Below are 16,609 nucleotides of genomic sequence, written 5' to 3' on the forward strand. Positions count from 1 at the left end.
TAAAAAATCAATGGAAAAAATATTACACACAAAACAATTGGTGATTACCAGCCAAGGAAAAATAGATGTTTCTTTCAAAACAAAAAGGCCTTCAAAAGAAAAAAAAGGCTTTTCAAAATCCTTTTAGGATTAATGACAAGATTTGGCCTAATTTCACAAAAACAATGATACAACACCTCTTTATAAAAACAAAAAAAAAAGCAATATGTTCCCCTGAAACAAGCATCAAGTGCTGGCATGCTTTTTTCTCCTGCCAATTACAAATTCTCTTCCAGGGAAGGACACCCGGGCTTGAAATATGCTGTGACATTAAAATGTCTCCTGACATGAGACACTAGGACATTAAATTTTATCTAAATAAATTTTAAGCGTTTTCTGAATCAGAGAAAGGAGCTACTGTTTGGTGTTAGCATCAAGTATTGGGCAGTGTTCCTTATGCACGGTGGTAACTTTTAAAGGAGAACAAACTTAGAATTCACTGCATTTCGAACTACACATCACATGAGGAATTTTGAACCCAGCTGGGATACATGCCCTCGGAAAGGTTCTTGAAGGCAGGAAGCCTTATCTGTCTGTATCTTTGCACCCCACACTGCTGTGCACAGCGTGGAACCTGCATTTAAGCAGTTCCTGGGGATGTGTCAACAACGGTCAAGGACCACAACCTGAAGAATGAAGCTGGCAAAACAAGCAGATTCCAAACTGAATTGTACAGAAATAAAGCCCCGTCTACTAATGCAATGGCCACTTGCCCTTCTCAAGAATAAAAAATGCGCTCCTGGTGTCAGCAGAGGATCTTTCACTTTCAAAATGGAAAAAACAACAACAACAAAACCCGCGATAGTTCTGCCTCTCTAATTCTAAACAGCTGAATCATTCACATATTCACCTGCCCATAATGCTTCCAAGAACTGTCAATGCAGGCTTTGCTTTCTGCAAAGTCCGAATTTAAGACCTTCCCCAGAAGAGCATGGAAGAATTACAGGAAATGAGAGTGATTCGCTGCGTTATCCTTAACCAAACAGGCGGCCCCCGCAATTACATCGATCTCTGGTGAAGAAAAAATGCTAAGCTGAGAAAACATCCGTCCATCCAACGACTATTTATTAAATGTCTACTTTGGCGCAATGTAAATGGGCACACGGACGCTGGGCTAGGGGTGCTGGGGGCCGTCTGCTCCACCGCGGGGCGCATCGCACTCCAGATGCGCGAACCGGGGGTCCAAGGTGCAGCCCCGCGGACTCCCCGGGCCGCCTCCCGCCGACGCCACACAGGTCTCCCTAGCTACGCGGGCTCAGCGGGGGCGAAACGAGCCAATCCGTCCAGCCACTGCGGTTAGGGCCACCGCACACCCGGCTGCCGCGGACCCGTAAGGCCGTGGGATCCTCACACCAACGCTAAGACAGCTCCGTCCCCGAGGGGACACAGTGGGGCATAGGAGTAGGTTCAGTGGGCCCTAGAGAATCTCGGGAGGGTGCGCTGGGGCTGGAGGCCCCTGGGCTTTCTAAGGGTTGTAGAGACCGCGTCGTGCAGAGGTGTGGGGGCCCTAGAGGCTCCCAGACGGACGCGTTGGGGGGCAGTCGACCGGGGATGGAGACCCCTTCAGGACGCGCGCGGCCTGACGCTCACCCAAACAGCCCTCGGAGGAAGGAGTGGGAGGCCTTAAGTCGCTTTTCGGCATCCGCCATCAGCTGGACTGCCTCGCGCTCCTTCCCTGCGTTGTCCATACTTCCTAACGCCGCCGCCACAGCCTCCTCTGCCGGCTGAGTGCGCCTACCACGCCTTCGCTCCCTTCTTGCAAGGCGGCGCGCGCAGGCGCGGTGCGCACAGCCTGCCGGAATTTGTAGTCCGGGACCCACCCTGGAGGCGGGAGCGCAGGCGCGAAGCGCAGGTTGGTTCGGCTGGGGTCAAGGACAGCTCCCAGCGGGGTGCAGAGCGGGCCAGGGTGGGGTCGAATCTCCCTGACCGCTGGCGCTGGGGGTGGGGTCTTAGGCCAAGGTGAAGTTTAGTCCTTTAAGTATGCGGGAAATGGAAAATGACCCCTGGCTTCCAGAAAGATCACCTTAAACGTTCAGCATTATGTTGGTTCAGGAATTCCTGCTCAGCACAACTGGCATGTGGCAGTGGATGGATGAGATACCTGGATCACAGAATGGAATGCTCAACCTACAGTCTAGTTTTGCAAAAGGAAATCCAGAGCGGCCACACACAAAAATAACTTCATTAACTGTGCGATGCCCATTTACCCACTCACCCACCCAGTAACAGCTGGCAGAAAGAGACATTTTTACCTCCAGAGCAAGACATTTAAGAATGTATCATTTCTCCCAATATAAATTCAGAGTTATTTTTCAGTCTTCCCATATTGCAACCTTCTAATGGTCCTCTCTTGCTTGATTATAATTGAGTTGCATATATGCAATATATGCATAATTCACTGTTTTTATTGACTGAATTCTTTTCAATGGATGTGAGCCATTGAGCTCTCTTTATCCTTTACATAATGTTTTCCATTGGCGGCAGATCTCCTGGGACACAATATCTGACTTCCAATAAAAATTCTAATCTCCTAGGAGAAGTATCCATAGATAGATGCCATTGTCTGCCAAAGATTTCCGGGACTGTCCCAGAGGGAGTTGTTTGTTTGTTTTTTAATACAAAGCCTTGTCTAGATCGTTTACATTTGGCAATGCTAAAGCAAAGGTGGTTACGCAAATACAAAGATCACTGCCAAATGAGAGCTTGTGACAATTTCAAACTATTAATCGGTACTCTGTGGTCACTGCCACACAAAATCTATCTAAGACCATGCTTTCAGAGAGCAAGGCAAGAAGGCTCAAACTCCTAGAGAGATAACTGAAGCAAACGTCACAGAGTTTATGCATTGCAGTGTTATCTGTAGGGAGCTCTCCACCTACCTACCTGTTGCTGGGAGGAGAGGGGGAGTGAGCTTCTTGTGATATCATGAGAAAAGGAATTTTCTGAGACTCTCACGGGAGGATGCAATATTGTAGAAAGCTTTATTTCTGTGGAATTAAACCCCTGCGCTTCCCAGGTTCCATTTCCCATAGTCCCACCAAGGAAGAAGTCCGTCTTTGCCTTTAGCAGGGCTGGGATCAAAGAGTTTCCGTTCCATGTTGGGGCAAGTCCAACCCAGCAGGCTAGCTTAGTGTGTGTTCCCCGCTGCAGTCCAGCAGTCCATTGCATGTGGGGTCTGCATGGCCATCTGCCATGGGGCCTCTAGGGCCACACGGCTATGCAGGAACATGGGCAAATGTAAGAGAGTCACAAGAGCCAAGAGGGTGAGAATTCCTTTGTCTTGGGATTCTATATCCCCAAATTTTCACAGGTTTTCTGTGGCCCCAGTCCTTCTAGCAAACGATTTCTGTTGCCAAGTTTGACTGACAGGGACCTTCCCTACGTCACCCCTGACTTTACTGCACACGTGTCCATCTCCCCTACCCCTAGTGATCTTTGGGGAATGGGCCAGTGATTCCCTGGGGAGTCTAAAGTTTCAGCTTCCTGGTGAAGGTGCCCAGATGGCTGTGCTTATAATGTCTGGCCTCCCCTTTTGCTCCTTTCCTATTATTAATAACTAGCTTATTACAACCATATCAGCTGGACTCCAAAAGTAGAAGGAAATCTCAGATCTTCAAGTAGAGTTTATTCACTATTACTACATGCATTATTCTAACTTGTGTATTTTGGGGGCAGGAAATTGGAGGTAGCAGTAGTAAAGAGGAAAACTGAAAAGAACAAAAAAGGACATAAGCACTTGAAAAGCAGAGCAGTCTATGGGTGAGGCAGAACTGTAAGAAGCTGGGAAAATTCTTTGATAAGTGGATTAGGGAAACTAGGACAGAGAGTTAAATGGCCAGGCAGTTTACAGCCATCAAGTAAGTCACAACATCCTATCTTCCATAATCAAGGACCCAAGAGTACATGGTTTACACTTCTCCTTCCTAACCAGAGGGTAAATAGCTTAAATCATCCCACTCAAAGAGATGCTAGTAGATATTGGAAGTCCAATTAGCACCATTTGCCAACCACATACAAGGACAGATGAAATTATGGGAATAAATCTCATTTGGTGTATCAGCCTAAAATTGATGAATATTGTATGAGATCTTCCCCTGAGACCTCCCCTAAACTCCCAGTCTTTTAAACCCTTCAAGACAAAGGACCCAGCAAAGCTCTCCCTCCCAGGAGCATGCCCATACCTTTCCCTTCCCCCACAGGCATGCATCTCCTAAGGGACCCCAGGAAACTTGCAACCAGAGGAGCAATGGGCAGTGGCAGCTCACCCCTGGCTAACCCCTTGAACTTGTCTCCAAGGTCCCTTTTCTCTGACTTTCCAGTGAGCTGGCAGAAGCCTCACCTTGGCTCACTTCTTTCCTGTAACATTCCTAGAGAGCCAAAGCAGCCCCGCCTCTCTCTCCTGTTGCTTCTATCCTAGGCTCTTCCTGTTTCACTGTCCCTAGCTTTAATCAAAGTACTGTCTATATCACCTGTACTTATGCTGTGAAATCTCTCCTGCATAAAGTCAAGAACCCACACACTACAGGCTGGCCAGAGGTTTACCTGTTCTGGATGGTCCCTGTCCAATAACATGGGGATTTAATGGAGCAGGGCCATCTCAGAAGCTCTGAAGTGCAGCATCAGTATGATGATTAAAACAGTTCCCAAACTTGGCTCAATGTGGAAACTCTAAAGAATGTCCAAGAAATACAGACTCCTGCGTCACTAGCTTTTTGTATCAGGATCTCCTAGAGTGGGGTCCAGGGAGTGTACATTGTAAGAACTCTCCACAACTGTGCTAAAACGTACAATTCTAGGTCCTCCCATCTAGTCAGCTGGAAAGGAGGTGGAATGGACTGCCTCCTCTAAACTAGAACTTGTGATTTAAGGGTTTCAGGGATATATATTGGGATTTCTTCTGTTTCTGGGTATTTCCCTCATTCTCTCTCTCTCTCTCTCTCTCTCTCTCTCTCTCTCTCTTTTCCCTCACAGTAAACCTACAGGAACTCCCACTCTCCCCCAGGCCACACCCAGAGGCTAGGTGAGCAGAGGTGACAGGGCAGAGAGACAAACCTGATAGAGTGAGGACTGACTAGAGCAGTGGTTCTCAACCTTCCTAATGCCATGACCCTTTAATACAGTTCCTCATGTTGTGGTGGACATGCAGGATGTATTTTCATTGTTACAAATTGAACATACTTAAAGCATAGTGATTAATCACAAAAACAATATGTAATTATATATGTGTTTTCCGATGGTCTTTGGCGACCCCTGTGAAAGGGTCGTTCGGCCCCCAAAGGGGTCTCGACCCACAGGTTGAGAACCGCTGGACTAGAGGGACAGATGAGGAATCTGAAGAAGTTTGAGAAAATGGCAGGAGCAGGAAAGACACTCTGACCTCCCCATACCCTTCTCCTTTGAAAGCAAGAGATAAATGTCCCCGTGTAAGTGCCCTCCTGGTACCAGAAGGAAGGAAAACATCTTTAACACTAGAGGTGGGGGAATTTAGCACCGTGAAGGCTTTATAAACAAACCTTGAGGCTTCTTTACCACTTACTACCCCTCACCCAAACTCCTTTGTCTTGCCAATTCTTTACAAATCTGTTTCTTTGTCTACAGGTATACAAGCTTTCTGCTCTGAGCACTTCTTTGGGTTGCCATTCTCTTGTCAGGTCTCCCACATAAACGTAAAAATTCAATTAAATGTGTGTGTTTTCCTCTGGTTACTCTGTCTTATACCAGTTTAATTCTTAGGCCAACCCAGAGCCCCAAAGAGGGTACAGGAGACATTCCTTCCCTTTATAAGCAACACCCAAACTTGAGAAATCAACTTTCTTTTTTGAAAAATATTATTTTTAATTTTTCAATTCCAGGTGACATATATTAGATCCAGATGTACCACATAGTTATTTTACATTTATATAACTTATGAAGTAATTACCTCAATGAGTAGTACTCACATGATACTATACATAGTTATTCCGGTATTATTGACTATATTCCCCATGCGGTACTTACATCCCTGTGACTGTTTTATAACCAGCAATTTATACAATGTAATCCCTCCCCTTTTTTCACTCACCCACCATGGCCCCTCCCACTTGGCAACCATCACAAGTGCATGATTAAATTCTGAATAAGTAAAGTTCACAATGTATTCCTCCCTCACAAGGAGGTGGGTGGGGCTTACCTCACAAAGCTCTGCTGGGCTCATACTAAGATAGCTTGAACCAGTGCCAGGGCCTGCAGGCACAGTGAGAAATCCAGCCGGCAGAAATCTGTGGTAAGTAGCTGGCGGGTGAGTACAGAGAACCTCTAGAGAAGCATAGGAAATAGGTGATGGCTGGGTGAGATAGTTGGAACCCAAAGCAGGCAAGTAGAATGCCCCTGACCCTGCTCCATGCCCCTGATTTCTTATATCCCAGTTCAAACATCATGTTCTCCATAAGCCTTTCCCTATTTCCATGAATGGTGTTCCTCTGTCCAATACACCGGGTCTTATTGCATAGCACTGTAGAGGTCTGTTTTAGGTTTTTCTTCCTTTGTAGGTGTAAAGGCAGGGAGAAGGTCTTACCCACCTTGGCAGGTGTTTAGAAATTATGCCTGCCTGAAACACCGAAGAACCGAATGGGTGTGGAAAATGACCTGACCTGAGAGTAGGTTGGACAGCCACGCAGAGAGATTTCTCTGTCTGGTCCTTCCTTCAAATTGTGGGCAGGGTGTTGAAAGGAAGAGGCCCAGGTCTCAGTCTCTGTTTAAATGCAGGCAGCTGTCTCCGGGGAAAGGCTGCGTTGGTGAGGGCTGTGGATGAGCAGTGAGCGAGCCTGAAGGTGCAGTGGATAGGAGGTTTCTGAAGCTGCAGACATGGGAGCTGAATGCTGGAGAACCCTTCTGATGTTGTTGGCTGCTCTGGTCCTGACGGCCAAATTGGGTCACTTTCAAAGGTGGGGAGGCTTCCAGGAGAAGTCCACAAGCAAGAAAAACATGAATTCAACACTCCGATTCTTCATTGAAAACTACAACAACGTGAGCAATGACACCTACTTATTTCGAGTAGACAAAGTACTTCAAAGTTATGTGCAGGTTTGTATCTCGGTTTCTCTGAATATGGGTAGTACTCCCATTCTTGCCCATTTTTTACATTGAATTTATTGGGGTGACACTGGTAAACAATATGATACAGATTTCAGGTGCACAATTTTACAACACATCATCTGTACACTGTATTGTGTGTTCACCACCCCAAGTTAAGTCTCCGTCTATCACCATTTATCCGCCCCATACCTCCTCCACCTCCTCTCTTCCCCTCCCCTCAGCAATCACCACACTGCTGTCCATCAGTTTTCCATCATTACTTTTTCTAAATATCTTTTTTTAAAATATATTTTTATTGATTTTGTACAGAGAGGAAGGGAGAAGGATAGAGAGTTAGAAACATCGATCAGCTGTCTCCTGCACACCCTCTACTGGGGATGTGCCCACAACCAAGGTCCATGCCCTTGACTGGAATCGAGCCTGGGACCCTTCAGTCCGCAGGCTGATGCTCTATCCACTGAGCCAAACCGGTTAGGGCTCTAAATATCTTTTCGATTTCTTGCTCTCTCCCCTCCTTCTGGCACCCCTATGATGCCAATGCTGGGCCCTTCTTTGTCTTTTGTTATAGCCTTTTTTTTTCTATTTTGCTTAATCCTTCCACCCCCACCCGAACACCACCACCCCTCCCTGAGCTGTCTGCCTACTCTTTATCTATGAGTCTGTCTCTATTTTGCTTGGTAGTTCAGTTTGTTCATTAAATTCCACATATGAGTGAAATTATATGTTACTTGTTTTTCTCTGACTGGCTTATTTCACTTAGCATAATATTCTCTAGGTCTATCCCTGTTGTTGCAGATGGCAAGATTTAATTATTTTTTTATGGCTGAATCATATTCCATTGTATAGATCTTTATCTTTACCCATTCATCTATTTTTTTCTTAATATATTTTTATTGATTTCAGAGAGGGAAGGAGAGGGAGAGAGAGATAGGAACATCAATGGTGAGAGAGAATCATTGATTGGGGGCTTCCTGCACACCCCCCACTGGGAATCAAGCCCACAACCTGGGCATGCGCCCTGACCAGGAATAGAACCATGACCTCCTGGATCATAGTTTGATGTTCAACCACACTGGCTGGGCTATCCATTCATGTATTGATGGACACTTAAGTTGCTTTTATATCTTGCTGCAATAAACATATGAATATATAGATCCTTTTGATTTAGTGTTTTGGGTTCCTTTGAATAAATATTAGAAATAGAGATGTTAGCTCTTTTTTTCTCTTTTTTTATAGCCTTTGTTTTAAAGTCTATTTGGTTTGATATAAGTATTGCTACCCCACATTTTTTGTTTTGTGTTGTTTCCATTTTCATGAAATATCATTTTCCATCCCTTTACTTTGAATCTGCGTGTGTCTTATTTATTTTATTTATTATTTATTATTGAATTTTTTTTAGAGAGAAGAAGGGAGAGAGAGAGAGAGAGAGAGAGAGAGAGAGAGAGAGAGAGAAACATTGATGTGAGAGAAGCCTCCTATATATGCCCTGACTGCAACTTGGGTATGTGCCTTGATCAGGAATTGAATCCACCACCCTTCTGTGTACAGATGATGCGCCAACCAACTGAGCCACACTGACCACTTACATACATACAGCATAAATAAGGGTCCTGTTTTGTAACCTATTCAAACACTGTACCTCTTTTGTTGGTGCACTTAATCCATTTGCATTTAAAATAATTGTTGACAGATATATATTTAATGCCATTTTATTATTCATATTTTTAATCTTTTTTTCTCTTTTTCTCCTTAAAGAAGACCCTATAAAATTTCTTGTAATACTGGTTTGGTGGTAATAAACTCCTTTAGCTTTGTCTTGTCTGGGAAGCTTTTTATCTGTACTTCAATTCCAAATGATAGCTTTGCTAGGTAGAGTAATCTTGGTTGTAGGTCCTTGTTTTTCCTCACTTAGAATATTTTATGTCAATCCCTTCTGGCTACAAAGTTTCTGTTGAGAAATCAACTGACAAACTTATGGGAGTTTCCTTATAGGTAACTAACTGCTTTTCTCTCGCTGCCTTTAAGATTCTCTCTTTGTCTTTAACCTTTGGCATTTTATTATGAAGTGTCTTGGTGTGGGTTTTTTTAGGTTCATTTTGTTTGAACTTTGTGCTTCCTGGACTTCTATGTCTATTTTCTTCACCAAGTTAGGGAAGTTTTCCATCATTATTTTTTCTAAATAACTTTTCGATTTCTTGCTCTCTCTTCTCCTTCTGGCATCCCTATGATGCAAATGTTGGTATGCTTGAAGTTATCTCAGGAGCTTCTTACACTATCCTCATTTCTTGGGTTCTTTTTTCTTTTTGCTGGTCTGATTGGGTGTTTTCTGCTTCCTTATATTCCAAATTACTGATTTAATACTCTGCTTCATCTACTTTACTGTTGATTCCCTTTAACTTATTCTTTATTTTGTTTAGTGTAGTCTTCATTTCTGCTGGTTCGTTTTTTATGATTCCTTGTCTTTTTTATGCTGTTGAAGTTCTCACTGAGTTTTCTGAGCATCCTTATAAGCACTGTTTTGAACTGTGTATCTGGTAACTTCCTTGCCTCCATGTCATTTAGTTCTTTTTCTGAAGATTTCTCCTGTTCTTTCACTTGGGATCTGTTTCTTTGTCTCCTCATATTGGCTGCTTCCCTGTTTTTATTTCTATGTATTATATAGAGCTGCTATGTCTCCTAGACTTGGTAGAATGGCCTTATAGTAAGTGTCCTGCAGGGTCCAGGGGCACAGCCTCCCCAGTCACCCATGTTGGGTGCTTTAGGTATGGCCCTTGTGTGGGCTGTAGGAGCTGTCCTGTTGTAGTTGAGTCTTGATTGCTGTTGGCACATCACTGGGAGGGATTAGCTGCAAAGACTGACGGCAACTACAATGGGGGAGCTGCTTGCAGGGGCTGACCCCATAGAGCAGGACTTTCTTCAGTGGGGCTTTGGTGCCTGCTGAGGCTGCACCCTTAGTGTGTCACTCATGAAGATTGTTGGGTTGTAATCTGGCATGTTATGAAGCTGTACACCATGTGCACTGGCTCTGGGACCTCTTGGAAGGTACAAGGTCAGCCACCAACTGTGCCCTGCCTGGGCCCAGCATGGTCTACAGATGGTTGCTGCTTTTCCTGGAGTAGGAGGTGCCCAGAAAAAGCCAAACTGTGAACCAAGTCTGGCTGCCACTAGTGCTGGCCTTGGGGTCACTTAGCATTATATACAGGGTATGCAGAAGCCAGATACTGCTTGTTTGAGAGATTTTAGGAAAATCTGAAGCATGAGCCAAAAGAAGTCACTTGTATGGAAAAAAACACTGGAAACTGCTTGAATGGGCCCCAAAGTTGGGTGGGGCAGTGTCTCAGGGAATTACCAGGGCGGGGTGAACAGTGTTAGCCAGGTTGATGGAGACTTAGATATGGCACTGGACTGCCAGCTCTTTGGGCAAAAGGCTCAGCAAAGGAACAGTATCTGCCAGCATTTCTGTCTGGGAGAAAGTGGCTCCTCTAGCTTTTGTAGTCAAGATATCCCTCCTGATTTTTAACTGCCACATGTGGGTATGGAACCAGTTTGTTTCATGTCTCCAACCTTCTTACCAGTCTCAACATGGCTTCTTCTTTATATCCTTAGTTATAGGACTTCTGTAAAGCTAAATTTCAGGCATTCTGAATAATGGTTGTTCTATAAATTAATTGTAATTTTTGATGTGGTTGTGGGAGGTTCCCAGTACCGCATTTACCTGTGCCACCATCTTGTCCAGGCTGTTTTCTCTAACAGTCTCATTTGGCAAAATATAAGTGTTCTCTGTAGGTTCCCCTCAACAATAGTATTTCAATGTCCAGGGCTGTAAAATCTAAGTTTGGACTTTCTAGCTGTGTTCTATAGAAAATGAATTATACAGAGGTGTGGGTTTTGTTTGTTTGTTTGTTTTTTTAACAGGAGGAGACCAAGAGGAGCGAGGGCTAGGCTTCAATCAGATCATCTCTTCTTTTATTTGTTTTTTTGTGTAAAATTTTCTGATATCAATTGAAGGATGATAGAGGATGAAAAAAGTTGTTTGAAAATCACTTTTGCTTGTCTAACCTCTCCTCAAGGTCAGATAGTAATGTTAAAAACAACAATTTTAACTTCCATGACTGAAAGTTTAAAAGTGCTAGCCAAAAAGAAGATTGATCTTGAGGCATGAAGTCCAAACCACCAGCAGATGGTTTGGTGGAAAAGACACATAAAATCCATTGTCTTGGACTCTGCAAGCATTTTTTATACATCACGTGGGGGCAGGGGAAAGAAAGATGTAAGCCTTCTGAAAGAATTTACATGAGCTACAGGCGAAGTGGTGGGAGAAAGTGGGGCCAGCTCTGAAGTAGGTGCAGAGTCTGCAAAAAGAAATGTCCATTCCTGTTGATGGGCTGCGGGCAGCATTCTGGGAAGCCCACATGTAAACAGTAAGTGGAGCTCCTGGAGTTTGATGGTTCCTGGCTAAAAGAATCTGTAGAAATAGCCAACTGGAAATTAATTCCAAATTCCAACGGACAGAAGGAATGTGAGCAGTCTTTTGTTGGTTGACCTTCAGCCATTAACAGATGAACAGTTCCGTCACTTTTCTCTCACTCTTTGACCTCTGTAATTTAATTTAGAACAGCTCAGAATTTTCTCCTTGTCAGTAAAATATGTAAGTTAGGTCAAAGGCAATACTACATCTTAGTTCAATTATGTAGTATTGAACTAATAAAAAAAATTAATAGACTAGAACAGTGATTTTCAACCTTTTTTCATACCATGGCACACATAATTAGTAACATCATGTGGCACACCAAAAAATACATTTTTTGCCTATCTGACCAAAAATATGTATAATTTTGATTCATTCACATTGGACAGCTATTGTTGTGTTGGCTGCTGTCATTCTTTTATTTGATAATCTAATGGAAAAGAAATTAGTGCCCCTGACTAAATAGTCAGGTATTGCATGTTTTAAAAAATTCTTACAACAAACCGGTATGCCTCTTGCGACACATGGATTGAAAATCGCTGGACTGATTAGAGAGGAGTAGTGGGAACGGGAGAAAACAGCCAGGGCAGGGGGCAGAGAGGGATGGGCAGTGTTAATGTGACACAAATGGGCCTCATAGGCATCAGCTTGTTCTTTTTCAGTAACTCACCCGTGCCACAAAATTGTGGCTTGTTAAAGTCTAACATTGAGGTGACTTAGCCACAAGGGGGCAGCCCTTGACCAACTTTCTTGTGGAAGTTGGCTTGTTCGTCTCTTATCTTCCCAAGGATAAATCTGACCATCTTAGGAGGCCTGTCTTGTGGAATCAATCCATTGTCATTAACAGTTACCTCTGAAAGAGTTGTTTGTGAATAAACATGTGATGTCATTCAAATGGATGAATTGACAGAGAGGATATGCCTTTTGGTAGCTGGGTGATCTGGGCAAGGATCCCTGGGCATCCCCACTCCTGTTACGGCATGATTGTGTTTGTTCTAATACCTCACAGAGGGATGCAGGAGGTGGGCACCTTCTGAGTTTGACGTCCAGATCCTCCTAATCATGGGATTTTGGTCAAGTGCCATCCATACCTGCAGCCTCAGTTGACTCACTTGCAAAGTAGGCAGAAAAGAGTGAAGCAGCATTTATGAAAATATTTGTATTATTATGATAATTCCTATTATTATTTGACAGTCAAGTCTTATAATGAATAAGAAAGCACTACATTATTGGAATGTTAGTTAAATTTATGGCCAATGTTTTAGTTTCTCCATACGTGCAGAATGTGCTGAACATCAATGTGACAATACTTGGCACAAGCCCTGCAAGCTGCCAGTGCTTGGATGAAACTGTCCCTTCATGAAGAACTCAGGAGCCCTGCATCCTGAGGTTCTTCCCTTAGACATGGGGACCAGGGTGGTGGTACTGCCCTCAGGCCTCCTCCCCCAGCCACACTGCACACCTTGAGGTTTTGTAGTGGCGCTTTCCTCTCAGGGGCGGTATGAGCGCTCTCTCCCTCTCTCACCACGCCAGAGAGTACAAGCCTTCTTATGTGATTGGCCACTGCATTTGGACAAGGAAGCAAGACCTTCTAGGAGCTTCTCCCCTCACCAGGCAGAACTCTCTAGTGACTAGTCCACACAGTTACTGGGAAATTCAGCCATTTCCAACACAACCATGTATTAGTTTCACCTCTGCGTGTGGGGCTTACCTACCACCCAAAGGCTTTCCCAGTCTTTTGCCCTTGCATCTTTGGATCTTGCACTTGAACATGAGTAGACAAGAAGACAAATCACAACAGGAAGTGGCTCTTGTGTGCATTCTCCATGGTTTATATATTCACCATTTCCATACATCATCAGAGGAAATGGGCACTATCCTTCCCATTTTCTAGACGAGGAAACTGAGACTCAGATAGGTGGAGGGACTCTACTTGCTCAGATAAAGTTGGCAGGGCATAAAGCCAGAACTTGAGCTCAATTCTTCTGTCTTCTGTTCTGACACTCTCCCAACTCCATTGCTACTTCAGAGTAATGTTCCCAACACTTGTTAAAACATTTAATAATTCGTAATTATGTAGTTACTTGGAAATGTATTTTGTGCATTCAGTGAAATGCGTGCTTCTCTTAACCCAGTGGTTCTCAACTCTCTGGCCCTTTAAATACAGTTCCTCATGTTGTGACCTCAACCATAAAATTATTTTCATTGCTACTTCATAACTATAATGTTGCTACTGTTATGAATCATAATGTAAATATCTGATATGCAGGATGGTCTTAGGCGACCCCTGTGAAAGGGTCGTTCGACCACCAAAGGGGTTGCGACGCACAGGTTGAGAACCGCTGTCATCTAACAACTCTTAGAATAGGCATAATTATTACCTATACTCTGTTGGTGAGGAAACTAAGGCTGCTAGGCTCAAGGTCACAGCATTCCTGTATGGAGAACACATGCTCCAAATCAGTTAGAGTCCTAAGCTTATGGGTTTTTTTTATTAACAATTTTAATGTTGACATTGTTGCAGGTGTCCCCTTTCTCCCCCCCTTTGCCCACCTTCATCCACAGGCACCTCCCCCTCCCTTGGCCTTCACCAAACTATTGTCCGTGTCCATAGGGTATGCACATATGATCTTTAGCTAATTGCTTCACCTTCTTTATCCAGTCATCCCCACCCCTCTCCTCTCCTGCAGCAGTCTGACCCACGTGTCCATGCTTCCAGGTCTATTTTGTATATCAGATTATTGTGTTCATTAGATTCCACATCTTAGTGAGATCATATGGTATTTATCTTTCTTTGACTGACTTATTTAGCTTAGCATAATACTCTCCAGGTCCATCCATACTGTTGCAAAGGGTAAGAGTTCCTTCTTTTTTTTTTTTTTTTTACAGCCATGTAGTATTCCATTGTGTAAAAATACCATAGCTTTTTTATTCACTCATCTGCTGATGGGCACTTGGGCCATTTCCAGATCTTGGCTATTGTAAATAATGCTGCTGATATTGCTCGGCCTCTCAGCCAAGCACCTGCTCCAGGGGGGCTCCCCCTTTCCGTGACTCCCCTTCTCTTTCCAGTCTCTATGTTGTTTCTTCAGTGCTCCTTAGATATATGTCCAACCAGCTGCACTTCTCTTGACTTTTCAAATTGACTGCAAAGTACTTGAACTGTAATTCCAGTCCTTGGCTGGGAGCAAGTGTGCATAGCTACAAGTTACACTGCAGCCCACTTGAATCCTCCAAGCTTATGTTTTGAGCTGTGTTGCTGACCGCCTCCCATCAGGTTGGCTGGGAAGGAGGGAGGAGAAGGAGGACATGGCTGAAGGGGCTGGGAGAGCAGAGGGATAAGGTGTGGCTGGTTCTATGCATTCTGAGGACCATGTGTGAGACCTGGGGGTGCTCTGGCACTGCCAGTCAGCCAAGCTCAATGTGTTGCCTACCTTGTCTGAGGATGCGGGGGGGATAGGTGCGATCCATCTGTGCCTGTTGCAGTGAGTCCAGTGCAGAGCCAGGGAATGGGTTATGCACATGCTGGGCACTGACCAGGGGCCTTAGTGCCCCTGTGCATCCTCAAGCTGGAGGGAGAGGAGGGGGCCATGCTTGGGTGGGTGAACCAGACCCAGGGACGTGGCTCCTGGGGCTTCACTCTCCATTCTAGCCTTCCTTGGAGAGAGCCAGCAACTGGATGCTTTGACTCCAGACTAACAGTGCTATTGCTTTTCTGTAGCTGACAACAGGAGTGGAGTATCTGGCCACCGTAAAGATTAGCCGGACCAAGTGCAAAAAGAACAGCACAAAAAGTCATTCATGCCCCCGACAAAGCGAAAAGAAGAAGAAGAAGGTGTGTGGTGGCAGTCATCTGAAAAGAGACTCCTAACCAAAGGGAGAAAAGTCAGAACTTTAAAAGTTAACACAAATTGGACATTGACAGCTTTTACCGCTGTGTGGATTGGGGCATAGCAAGGGCACAGCCCCAGGGCTGCTGAAACCACCAGAGGTGCTGGGGGTAGGAGGGAGGCTCTCTGATTGAACAGTCCCCCTCCCCCCGGGCATGGCACAGACCTGGACCCTGGCCTCCAGGTCTCCCGGACCATTCCCAGCCTTCAGTGGAAGCAGCATTTTTCTTTCCATGGGGACCTTGTTCTGGTCATGGCTTGCACTCTCCAGGCCGCTGAGGATTGTTTAATTGCCTCCTTGTCTTCATGAATTTGCTCACTCTTTTCCTGGTTCCTCTGGGTGGCACCACCTACTGGCAAATATGACAGTCTCCCTGTGCCTGGGTGCATGTGCCTGGGGGCTGGGGTCCGAGGAGGGCTTTCCAGTTGTGCCTGCTCCAGCTCCCAAGTAGCTGGGCAGAGGGAGCCCCCGGTGACATTCCTGTTCTGGGCCTTGAACCCCCTCAGCCCCCTCTGCCCCCTCCAGATGACTGAGCAGATTCTCCCCCCCCACATGGCCAGTGTGCAGCCTCAGCGATGGTTCTAAACTCTCCCCGAGGGTCTCGGGGCAGGAGATTTCCCGGAAAGCTGATTGTGCCTTTCTCCTTCCACAGAGTTTCATTTGCGAATTTTTGATATACACTGTGCCCTGGATCAACTATTATGAGCTTTGGAACAACTCCTGTCTGGTGGCCTACTAGTAAATGGGTTTGTGCAAAGATCCTCGATGAAAACGTAGATGGCTGTGCTGTGCGTTTTCTATTACAGACCCCCGGAAGGACCTCATCCCCCTCAACAGGGTCTCACTACACACACACACTCACACATGTACACGCATATGCACTAACTCTCACACACTCACACAGCGCTCGCACACACACATACACACACACTCACATAAACCCAAACACAATTCACACACTCTCACTCACATTCACACTCACTCATGTACATAGACAGTGGTCTTTAGAGGGCTGGTTCAATTTGAGCAGAAGGTTGTTATGTATTTGGAGGAATCTCATAACTTTTTCTATATCAGCCCGTATCTCTGGGGCATATCTTGACCTCTGACCCAAGCTTGAGGGAGCTCTGTTTCTTC

The 16,609-nt window shown here is 45.0% G+C and overlaps 2 protein-coding genes across 4 annotated transcripts in view; one reads left to right on the forward strand and one right to left on the reverse strand.

Annotated features, from left to right (window-relative positions):
* Positions 1 to 1,761, reverse strand: part of NAPB (NSF attachment protein beta) — a 36,799-nt gene extending 35,038 nt beyond the window's left edge. For all 3 annotated transcript variants that reach the window (XM_023761707.1, XM_023761709.1, XM_006097932.3), the window contains exon 1: positions 1,630 to 1,761. In XM_023761707.1, the coding sequence (XP_023617475.1) occupies positions 1,630 to 1,681 (52 nt within the window). In that variant the 5' untranslated portion in view covers positions 1,682 to 1,761. The remainder of the gene's footprint in view (positions 1 to 1,629) is intronic.
* Positions 1,762 to 5,984: 4,223 nt separating this feature from the next.
* Positions 5,985 to 16,211, forward strand: CSTL1 (cystatin like 1). The gene is made up of 3 exons (XM_006097954.3): positions 5,985 to 7,101; positions 15,303 to 15,416; positions 16,125 to 16,211. Exons 1-3 carry the CDS (start codon positions 6,883 to 6,885, stop codon positions 16,209 to 16,211), a joined length of 420 nt encoding a protein of 139 aa, XP_006098016.1. The 5' UTR covers positions 5,985 to 6,882.
* Positions 16,212 to 16,609: the final 398 nt, after the last annotated feature.

The sequence above is a fragment of the Myotis lucifugus genome, unplaced genomic scaffold (genome assembly GCF_000147115.1).
Source record: "Myotis lucifugus unplaced genomic scaffold, Myoluc2.0 scaffold_214, whole genome shotgun sequence".
NCBI classification, from domain to species: domain Eukaryota; kingdom Metazoa; phylum Chordata; class Mammalia; order Chiroptera; family Vespertilionidae; genus Myotis; species Myotis lucifugus.

Bases quoted from the DNA above. Each gene is read 5' to 3' on its own strand.
- CSTL1 (XM_006097954.3), top strand. From the start codon at position 6,883: ATGGGAGCTGAATGCTGGAGAACCCTTCTGATGTTGTTGGCTGCTCTG. The intron at 7,102-15,302 runs GTTTGTATCTCG...GCTTTTCTGTAG, and splicing joins TACTTCAAAGTTATGTGCAG to CTGACAACAGGAGTGGAGTA. The intron at 15,417-16,124 runs GTGTGTGGTGGC...CTCCTTCCACAG, and splicing joins GCGAAAAGAAGAAGAAGAAG to AGTTTCATTTGCGAATTTTT.